Source organism: Ruditapes philippinarum, unplaced genomic scaffold (assembly GCF_026571515.1).
Source record: "Ruditapes philippinarum isolate M1 unplaced genomic scaffold, ASM2657151v2 ctg13593_1_1_1_1, whole genome shotgun sequence".
In the NCBI taxonomy this organism is placed as follows: domain Eukaryota; kingdom Metazoa; phylum Mollusca; class Bivalvia; order Venerida; family Veneridae; genus Ruditapes; species Ruditapes philippinarum.
This window is the reverse complement of record NW_026855851.1, coordinates 12,134-23,911: the sequence shown is the minus strand read 5'-3', so window position 1 is coordinate 23,911 and position 11,778 is coordinate 12,134. Positions and strand designations below refer to the sequence as shown.

The following is an 11,778-nucleotide window of genomic DNA, read 5'->3' as shown; positions in this document are numbered from 1 at the left end:
TTTGCAAACAGCCACGTTATGCCTTAGTTGCTAATTCAATGCACGTTGGTAAAATATCAAACTTGTTTTCATTACAAACAGAAACTTCATTTTTAATCGTCATTTCATACCGAAAGGTCTAACTGATCATTTCTAAAAAATAGATAACTATCTTCAAATAACTAAATCATTAACGTGAAGTGTACGAAATTAAATAATAATAAAGGAAAGATGCATGTTTCCTATTCAGCACCCTACTATTGATAAATACAATGGGCATTTCCTCTTCTTCTTTGCTACTAAGTAACGGAACAGCTGCAAAAGACGTAAACGGCGAAATGTTGTTAAAGTTGGGAAGAACGCTGGGTTAGCCAATAATTACACTGTTAGGAATGGCAATTCGGAACCTTGGAAATATCCACCCATGCTATGACTGAAAAAATATGTTCGAGATTTTACGAATGTTAACTATTCACAATTCCAGACTTAAATTTTTACTATTATTTTTTCCCAGATGATTTTCTTACAAAATATTTAGGCTCATCTGGAGGCATGCAGCTTCAATTTCGGATTATTTGTAAATGCCTGTGAAGTTGATCAGTTGTGGATTGAATTTGGCACGCACAGTAGTACCCTTCGATATAAGCCAATACACACACTGCTTAAAAAATTTGGTCAAGACAAAAAAAGCTGATCTTATGTTTCCATGACAGCCTCTGTGGACATACTTGTTGCCAGCAGCAAAATCATGTATGGAACTGTTAAAGGGTAGTTGAACTTGGGAAAAGGGCTACCGCGGGAGATGTAAATTTACTAAAGCTGATGTTCCATACACAATGTTATGCAAATGTAACAATGGATATTACAACATACAAAATTATAATCATTGTGTTAAATATTATTCAGTGACCATAAAATGTTTCATTGCATTATGTTGAATATAATGAGAACCAATTTAAAACAAATAAGAATAACATATAACTCTACATATTGCATTATTTTGCAACACATTGTATATTTACTGAAGGGTATTTTAAAATACAGGGTTTTGGTGGCCATTTTGGCGGCCATTTTTAATTTTGACCGCCATTTTGATTTTTAAGCTTAGGTTTTGATCCAAAATACCTAAGACATCATACTAGGATAATCCAAAGTGGTTTGTTTGTAGAATTAATAGAACAATTATATGTACTTTGACTCAAACTATAAAGAAGACCAATGATAATATAGATATCCATTATATCTGTTTTTTGTCCAGATGACATGTGTATGTAAAAAATAGCAATTTTAGGCATAATTTATTTATCATGTGTTTGTTTAGGATTTGTAGAGATTAACTTATATCTGAACTGACTTTAAAACAAAATTTCAATATTGACTATCAACTGTGAAAATAAAATTAATTAAGGTATAATCATCTTAATGTATTACCTCCGCTTTGAAGTGTTTTCAAATGTGCTAAAATCATTATAAACTGCAGTGAAACTGAGGATCGAGGGTTCAAACCAAAGAAGGGTCATTTTTTTCTTTCTTTCTTTTTTTAAAAATTATCTATGTATCTCTCAAATCCCTATTGGAAACAAAAAATTATAACAAATATGGTACCCGATATTTTCCAAAGTCTAATGAAATAAAGGCTACACGATAACATTATTAAATATCTAAATAAATCAGTCAATATACTTTTGAGAAAATGCTAAAGAAACTTTAAAAAACAGGTTTGTTCTCATTTTGGTAAACTTTTTGTTTCTATGTAAGAAAATATTAGTGTTTAAAATTGGTAGGGTTACATTTTAAAACATATTTCAGACATTTTGAGTAGAAATATATCCATTTTGATTTTGTGAGTTAGCATTATCATATTCAACAGAAAAACATTTGTCATAAAATGATACATGCCTGTTAGATAATTTGTATCTTTTTTTCTTATTTCAGAAAAAAAGCACTTCAAACATTCAAGTTTTAATTCAGAAAGGTATCCATAACCCGTTAACCGAATACGGTCAATTGTGTAAAAACTTTCCAGGCAGGCCTGCTATAAAGCATTATACAGACCAATGTTGTTGCAAATTGTTTGGTTTATACATAATTTATATCAGTTCGATTGTGTAGGAAGCTATAAGCATATAGACACATTTTCGAATCCGTTCCTTGAACCAGCCATTACTGAGCAATGAGTGTAAAGTTTCTTGCTCAAGGAAACAACGACGTGCCCCTGGTGGTCATTAGATTACTAATCCGGTGTTTTACCACTCAGCCATGTCGCCACTATAAACTATTCCCAAGCGGGGAATCAATTGTCAATTGTTAAATTCCTTATAGTGCCGATCGGGTCGTGGTACTAGTTAATTGAACATTTTTAAATGTTTTGATTATATTTATGTACATATGTATTCTATATGACTGCTCTAGAGGTAGTAGATAAAACAAAAATGTTGAGCAAATATACTCTATATAATAATAATGATCTAAATATGACATATGATATGTTTTGTTTTATAATCTTTATACATAGCAAAAACAGGCGTGATAATGGTATGTTATTGGAATGTTTTCATTCTTTCAATACTACACACAATGTATAAATAAACATTCAATTAATCTCATTCGAACATGTTTTTATTGCAACATAAATGTAATGCATTGTATATACATTGTGCACAATTTTATACATGGACAGGACATTAACTGATGTTACGCGAATCGATTTTATGAAAGAGGTAGTTTAATAAACGATATTGTAAAAAGTATTCATATATCTTTAATTGTTATTTTCAACACAAACTGTCAACAACATTATGATACAGAAAATACGTCTGTTTGTGTTGAGTGAACATTTAATGTATCTCATATCTCATTAAGAAATGAGAATGAAACAAAAATATTTCTAAGAGCACGTGCGCCCTCGAATGAAATAATCAATGGAAATCTCAGTTGAAAGTGAGATATTTCCATATTAAAATGACACAGACACAACTTCTTTAAACCTTACGTCTTATTGTACAGTTTATGTAGTAGCTAGTCAAATATCACCCAAAAAACGTTGGAATGTATGACGAAATCATTAAAATGTGTCAACGTTGTGCGTTCTTTGTTAAGTATACTAATAGATAAGCCATTTTGATATATTATTTTACACGTAAAAACTTACACTTATCAGAAATATGTGATAATATATTAATAATTATAACATGTAAAATACATAAATAAATGAATGGAAGAAATATAAGTTTAGTTAAAATGGACTTAAATTGTTCGCCATAGACACACAATTAGGGAACGGCGGCGAAAAAGTTTAACGGCTTTGAAGTATGTGGTAGGGTGCATAAATTGACAAATATGTGGCACAATGTACAAGATATCTTTACATAAATAGTTAAAGAAATGCTTTTTTTGCGTTCTACATTGTTTAACATTGGTATAGAATAGATACTACATTTTGAAACAATTTTCACACTGTCTAAACTTTTGCACTTTTTAAGTTGTGTTTTACGTTGCACCAACACAGTAGAGGTCATATGGCGACTTTCAGCTAAACTTATGAGGAAAACCTCAGGTCTTTCCATGCATTATTTCAGGCCCAAACGGGCACCTGAGTAGAATCACCTGCGCCCGGTAAGCTACCTGGATGGCTTCCTCTTAGAAAAGAATTCAAGACGATGGTTACCTATGACGAAAACATAGTATGTGACATTCTCTGCTAAAAAGTCCTTGATCCGCGCCCGAATATGAGATGATTTTTCAGTAATAAGATAATAAAAACACGCCAATATTAACACTGTCTGAAATGGTAATTTCGGAACCGTGAAAATTAAAATCAAGGATTCCATACACAAATACTTAAATAATTATCATTTTCAATACATATTTTTCAAACCATTACGTTACAAGATAAAAATATACACAGAAAAGATTTACCGACTTTTCAGCGATATTCAAAAGCCATATCCGAGATAACACTTGTTACCAATGAATATTTACCAGGACTGTTCATATATCTTAAAACGAGTTTCTTTTCTGGAGACTTTACATATGAATGAATAAATAAAATTTATTGTGTTAGCTAAGAACCTTTATAAACCATCAAGCTATCTTATTTAAGCTTACATAACCTCGATGAAGTGTTGATTCAGTTAAGTGTATAGAATAACATTGCCTTACCTATTGCATTCTCTAACATTAATTGTCCATTGCGCAACAAACGGACCATTAAGTGTAACTGTATTAAGACTTGTTAAAATAATGTTTGATAACAAGCAATGCACGTTTTTCAAATTTAAATTATCTAAGTTATATTTTAAATCATTAAGTATAATTTGCACAGCGTTTTTTTCCATTACACTCATCAAGATGTTATATAACTGTAAACTCAAATTTGTCAGTTTATATTTGCAAAGCAGCACTTAGAATAAGCCGTGCGTCACTAATTTTAAAGCACATGGAAAAGATCAAGAGCGTGTTTTGTATTACATATAAAAGATATTTAATTTTGTATCGTTATTCCATACCGTTCAGATAAACTTTCAAACGTTTTTCTGTATACAACCAAATAATCAAACGTTAAGCGTAACTTTGAATACCAATATGAGTAAAGGAAAAATACGTTTTGTGTTTAGCGTCTTAATCGTAATAGTGACAATGGGCATTTCATCTGCGTCTCTGACAAAAAGTAATGGAACAGCCGCGGAAGACATTAACGGCAAAATGTTGTTGAAGTTGGGAAGAACGCTGGGTAAGCCAATCATAACACTGTTAGGGATGGCAATACGGAACCTAGAACATTTCCGAAGCCCTTGTTATGACTGGACACAGTGGTCAAGATGTGGCGCAATTAGGGGAGGGTACATAGCTACACGGAGACGAACGAGAAAGTGTGGCAGATATAAATCAAGGGATAAGTTGACGACTGAAACAGACATCGGCATATGTGAGGGATTTTGTCCCAATGACTATAACGTGACTGCAAACGGATTCTGTGTGAAACTGTATGATGAAGTGACAACGTTTGATCTTGCGGAAAAGCAGTGTCAGGCAGACGGTGGTCACGTGATCAACATTGAATCAGAGTTGAAATATGGTGATGTAAAGAAATTAATGCAGGGATTTCAGAGATTTGTTTATATTGATGGTCGGCGCAAGGACACAAGTTCAAAATGGTTAACCGTTAATGGTTCTCAGAAAGAGTTTTTCAAGTGGGCACCAGGAGAACCAGACAATGTTCCTTGTATTAAGATGAGTTACTACACTTCATATTGGCATGATTGTGAGTGCTCGTGTGGTGAGGCTTTTATTTGTGAAATATAACATTGAAATTTATTTGAAAGGCAAGATTTCTTATATCTTATTGACTGTCAAGTGTGAAAACAAATGATTGATTAAGGTATAATCATTTAAATGTACTACATCCGCTTTGAAGTGTTTTCAAATGTGCTAAAATTATTATAAACTGCATGCAAACTGAGGATCGAGTGTTCAAGACCAAAAACATGGTTCTGTCTTTCCATTTTAAATATTATCTATGTATCTTTCTTATCCCATTTTGAAACAAAAATTAATAACAAATATGGTACTTGACAATGAAATAAAAACTAAACGATAACATTATTAAATATTTAACTAAATCAGTCAATATACATTTGAGAATAAATCTAAACAATATTTAAAAACAGGTTCATTCTCATTTTGGTAAACTTTTTGTTTTTCTGTAGGAAAATGGTCAACATAAGTGTTTAAAACATTTTTAAGCATACTTCAGATAATTTGAGTACAAATATAACCATTTTGTGAATTGTTTTAACCATAGTCAACAGAAAAAAACATTTGAGATAAGAACGATACGTGTCTGATTGATTTTCTTTAGAGTTTTCTCATTTCAGAAAAAAAGGCACTTCAAATATTCAGGTTTTAATTCAGAAAGGTATTCATAACCCGTTAACCGTACAGTCAATTCTGTTAAAACTTTCCAGGCAGACCTCCTATAAAGCATAACACTGATCAATGTTGCTGTCAATTATTTAGTTCTTTACAGTGCCGATTGTGACGGGGGTATTAGTATATTGAACACCATAATATTGATCTTTAAATGTTTGGATTATATTTATGTACATATGTATTCTATATGTCTGCTCTCGAGGTAGTAGAAAAAACAAATACATGTATGTAAAGCAAATATACGCTATATAATAATAATGATTTAAATGTGACATATGATATGCTCTGTTGTATATGTTTATACATAGCAAAAACAGGCGTGATAATGACATGTTATTGGAATGTTTTCATTCTGTCAATACTACACACAATATGTATATAAATATTCAATTTATCTCTTGCGAACATGATTTTATTGCACACGTAAATTGGATGCAATGTACATGTATATACATTGTGTACAGTTTTATAAATGAACAATAAATGATGTTACGCAAATGGATTTTATGAAATGAGGTAGTTAAATAAAAGATATTGTAAAAAAATTCTTTTTAATCTTTAATTGTTATTTTCAGCGCAAAATGTAAACAAATTTATGATACAGAAAAGATGTTTGTTTGTGTTGAGTTAATATTATATGTATCTCATTAAGAAATTAAAAAAACCAAAAAACAAAACACTATTATTAGAGCACGAAGCGTCCTCGAATGAAATCATCAATGAAAATTTCATTTTGAAGTGGAATAATTCCACTTTGAATTGACACAACTCAACTGCTTTAAAGTTGACGTCTTATTGCTCAGTTTGTGTCAAAGCTAATTATATATTACCCAAATGTCGTTGGAAAATATATCATGAAATCATAATGATTAAAATCTGAACATCTTGGGAGTTATACAATGTGTTATCTAATGTGTAATAGATACGCCATTTTGAGGTATTCTTTTACACAGTCTTAACTTACAATTCTACGAAAAATGTAATAATATTTTTATATTAATTGTTATAACATGTAGATATGGCATGATAAACATTATAATATTTTTCATATAAATAGTTATAACATGACGATATGGCATGATAAACTTTGCAAAATTCAATAATTCATTTTTTTTCGATATTCAATATTTATTTTGTATAGTTTTAATATAATATTCTATACAGTAAGCAAATATTTATTTAATACTTCGAAAAATTTGTTCATAGAAAAAAGTATCGGTGTGCAATAATGTTCCATTTATTTTGAAAAAAACATTATATATGCATTCTTTATTTCTAAAAATACATTGTATAATCGAAATGGCTGCGTCAATGAAGGGTATATGGAAAAGGAGAAAGCGTGTAGCCCCGCTTATAAATATTTGTCAGTAAACAATTAATATTCTAATTATACAATATATATTTTTAAATAGAGAACATACATGTAGACAATCACACATAAATATGCTATGATTTGTTTTAGCTTGTAGGGTGCATTAAGTGACAAATATTTGACATCATGGAAACAACATATCTATACATAAATGAAAAAAAGGTTAAAGAACTGGCTTGCGTTCTACTTTGTTGTACAATTTCAAGTATAGAAACTTTTTTTTGAACCATTATGTCACATTGTCCATACTATCAATTCTTGGATATGTGTACTTTTTAGGTTTGATTTAACGTCGCACCGTAAATGTCACATAACATCTTTCAGCTTTACTGGTGAAGAAAGATCTCAGGTGCATTATAACAGGCACGAATGGGCACCTGAGTAGAATAACCAGGATAATTTAAGCTAGTTGAATGGCTTCCTCTTATGAAATAATCAAAAGCGGTGGTAACCCTTGCCGAAAACTTTGTAAGTTACATCCTCTGCGCCTGATTTAATTTGTATATAGACTATAAAAACAATATTTATAAAAAAAACAATTGCAACGCGGCCTTTCGATGTGCCGTTTTAATATCAGAACTAAAACAGGTTTAATATGTTTTCTTACCAGAACAAAACAAGGAAATAATAATTTCAGAGAAAGACACAAGGATCATTCTTTGATTAAATGAACCACCCACTATTGTGTATTTAGAAAGTTTATTAAATTCTAGGGCAACGCATCATAATTTAATAGTCCTTCTGTAATAAAATTCAAATGATGTATACAGCTAAATAAAAGAAAAATTTAAAGAATAAGAAGCTTTTTAAAGAAAAACTATAAAGAAGAACGCATGTATAAACGAATGACTTACAGTCGAGCATCGGGAAAAAGACTAACTGTATGAATTCAGCGGACATGACTTCATTCGCGGCTTTAAAACTGTGCTTTAGATTATCAACATATTTTACGAAACTTGAAACTTTATTTTACGAATTTGAAAAGGATATTTTCCGCTGAAGTGATTAATGTTTACAATAATTCGAATAAATAAAATAAATAAAAAAAACTATATTTGTGTTCTTAAAATACTCGTCGGCATAACATATTAAAAAAAGTGAGATGTTTATGGCAATGTAATGCAACAGCTCTTACACCGATGCGTTTTACCTTAAGAAAAACAATACCTATTCAAATGGAGACAACGTGTTTAAGTATGATAAGATTTTAACCTATTTCCACGAAATTAAGTCTTGGTAGTTTGGTAAACTACCCACATTACATCAAATCAGAAAAGTGTTCAGTTTACCATTTGTATACGGAGATACGAAAACATGGTCCTTTTATATGAAGAAAATGTAAATAAAAATGTTTTCAACTTAGCAAGAACTCTAAGATGGGTTCCGGAGTGAAAAACTGATGTATGTGAATACTTTAAGTTCTTGTACTTATATACAGGACTCGCGCAATAGATCGTTTCATTCCGCATAAATCATCTATCTTGTTGAAAATCATATAAACGCCGATCATGGCAGCAGAATAATAATTCTACTGTACTGGACCACCTAGGGTTAATGAGATAAACATATGATCTTATCAGATGACCAAGCAGAACGCTATAAGTATCCTATCAGAGTGGCCGCAGTTAATTTCTCTTAATTTATGTGTTTATGTGTTATTAATAGAATTAAGATTTATTCAATTATTCCTGTTAAATGGATTAATACAATTACTTAATAACTTTTGTAAAATGGATTAAATACCGGATTTGTTTGTTCATAATTTAATTTAAGTGACAATATTCTGGATATAACAATTGACTTCTGTTTTTGATTTGATTATCCATTTATATTTTCCACATGGATTGCTACAAGAATGGGCAAAGTGTTCAGTTCCAGTAGGGAACTTCACTTTTCAAGAAGCCCAACCGTCGCTATAACCAGTACAGTAGGTACTGAGGCGTACTGCGACGACCCCAGAGTTTGCGGACAGTAGGTCTTACATAACTCTGCAACAAAATTTGGAAAGTCTATAGTTTGCGGACAGTAGGTCCAGTGTTAACTCTGCAGCAGATTAGGAGAATCTGTTTCGTCATCATGGAATGATGGACAACAGTATGAAGCCTTGGCCATCTGCAACACAGATGATTGACCTTTCAAGTTTTATGCGACAACTACTACTACAACAACAAAGACAATATTGCTTTAACTTGAAGTTATCAAGACATAAAATTAATAATATACTATTTAACAATTTAATTTCTTGAGCCACGAACATACTTAAGTCATGTTTCTTAGGCCAACGAAATGCACATGTCACAGCTGATAATTTTCTATTGGTGAAAAAGATCTGCAGTATCTCCTGTTATAAATCTTACTTGATAAAAGAAAATATCAGCTCTTGCTCACAAAATATAATTCTATGTTTAGTTGGGTAACTGTATGATAAGTTAAAATAAAAATTATTTGATTTAAAGATATAATTAATATGCTCATTTTTTTTGTATTTTTAAATATTGATAATTGCTACACAGTCTCTTTTTAAATATAAAATAAACATGTTTTGACTACACACTAAGAAGATATCTTATGTCTGAAACTCTACACAATTTGGAGGCACAATAAGAATGTAAAGTGTCAATAAAAAAAGAAAGAAAAAAAAAATAAGAAGGGGTCAACTTTACTAATATGCAGCTTCCCAAACACAGTTTGTACTATCTTTTATTAAAATAAGACATATTTAGAAATAAATACATAGATTTCAAATAATTTCTGGGAAAAAAACATTTTACTCTCAGATGAGTATAGTATATCTTTTAACATGCTTTGGGCGGATGAACAGTAACTTGCATTTTACAGTATCATCCTTGAACAGGCTCATTCAAACCAATCCTGCAACATTTTCAGTTTTGCTGTTTTGGGCGTATTGTAGAGATTTTATTTGCACACAAAAATAGTTTTTTTATAAGAGGAATATTCTGGAGTAAGTTTTGCCTAGAAATGTCAAGAACTGTGTACTCCAAATTTGTTACATAAGAGGGAATATGGTGGAGTAAGTTTTGCATAGAAATGTCAAGAACTGTGTACTCCAAATTTGTTATATAAGATGGAATATGCTGGTGCTAGTTTTGCATAGAAATGTCAAGAACTGTGTACTCCAAATTTGTTATATTAGAGGGAATATGCTGGAGCTAGTTTTGTATAGAAATGTCAAGAACTGTGTACTCCAAATTTGTTATATAAGATGGAATATGCTGGAGCTAGTTTTGCATAGAAATGTCAAGAACTGTGTACTCCAAATTTGTTATATAAGAGGGATAATGCCGGAGCTAGTTTTGCTTAGAAATGTCAAGAACTGTGTACTCCAAATGTGTTATATAAGATGGCATATGCTGGGGCTAGTTTTGCATAGAAATGTCAAGAACTGTGTACTCCAAATTTGTTATATAGGAGGGAATATGCTGGAGCTAGTTTTGCATAAAATGTCAAAACCGTGTACTACAAATTAGTTATCTATATAAAAGCGAATATGCCGGAGCAATTATTGCAATAAATATCCAAACCTTAGTTCTCCAAATTTGTTATATAAGATGGAATATGTTGGAGCATGTTTTGCATAGAATTGTCAAAACCCGCGAGTACTCCAAATTTGTCATACGAGAAGGATTATGTTGAAGCAAATTTTGCATAGATTGTCAAAACCTGAATAGTCCAAATTTGTTATATAGGAAGAACTGATCAAATATGCTGGAGAAAGTAGAAGTGTCAAAACTGTGACTCCAAATTTGCTCTTGGGAAAACGCACCGTTTGAAGCTGATCTTATGAAGGAATTGTTACTTTCCTTACGGAAAGTAAACACATATTAAACAACATTGGTTGTATAAAGTGTGAGGTAAGAATCTCAGGGGCAACCATGAGTACATATACAAGAAGGAAAACAGAATTTGAGTATGCATTGTTTTTACAATACTCTAGAAACACTTCGAAATACCCTGAACATTGTAAGTTGATAACTTTCAATATTGGTACCTGCTTGAGACGGTTCAATAATGAAATTTATATTGAATAATTCTTTACCTGTATATCTCAAGTAAAGTACATTGACACTGTCGATTGTAAATAACTTGCTTTTATTTTTAAGACAATGACATAGTCATTCGAAATGGAAGAATATGAAATAAGATATGAAAAGTTTTAAGTGAAGAGAATAAACATTTAATCACTCAAATATTTTTCTATCCAGAATTTTCTTCGACTGAAAGGTGTATTTAGACATAGCTAAATGCATAATTAAATACATGTTTGATATACTTCGTATGCATTGAAATTTTTGCTCAAGCTAACTACAGTAAAACATAGAAAATAAATAAATGAATTAATGAATATAATAAAATAAACTATTAAGATGGGAAAAAAATCATTTGCATTTGCCACTTAAATCTTGTCTTTCACTGTTGGACAAACCTAGGAAACCAATGTTTTACCATTCATTACAATAATGATAGTTTATACAAAG

At 31.0% G+C, this 11,778-nt stretch overlaps 1 protein-coding gene across 1 annotated transcript; it reads left to right on the top strand.

Moving 5' to 3' along the window:
- Positions 1–4,432: 4,432 nt before the first annotated feature.
- On the top strand, positions 4,433–7,418 carry LOC132744600 (uncharacterized). Its single transcript, XM_060733359.1, has one exon. The coding sequence runs from the start codon at positions 4,564–4,566 to the stop codon at positions 5,281–5,283; it is 720 nt and encodes a 239-aa protein (XP_060589342.1). The 5' UTR covers positions 4,433–4,563; the 3' UTR covers positions 5,284–7,418.
- The last annotated feature ends 4,360 nt before the right edge of the window (positions 7,419–11,778 follow it).

Bases quoted from the DNA above. Each gene is read 5' to 3' on its own strand.
- LOC132744600 (XM_060733359.1), top strand. From the start codon at position 4,564: ATGAGTAAAGGAAAAATACGTTTTGTGTTTAGCGTCTTAATCGTAATA.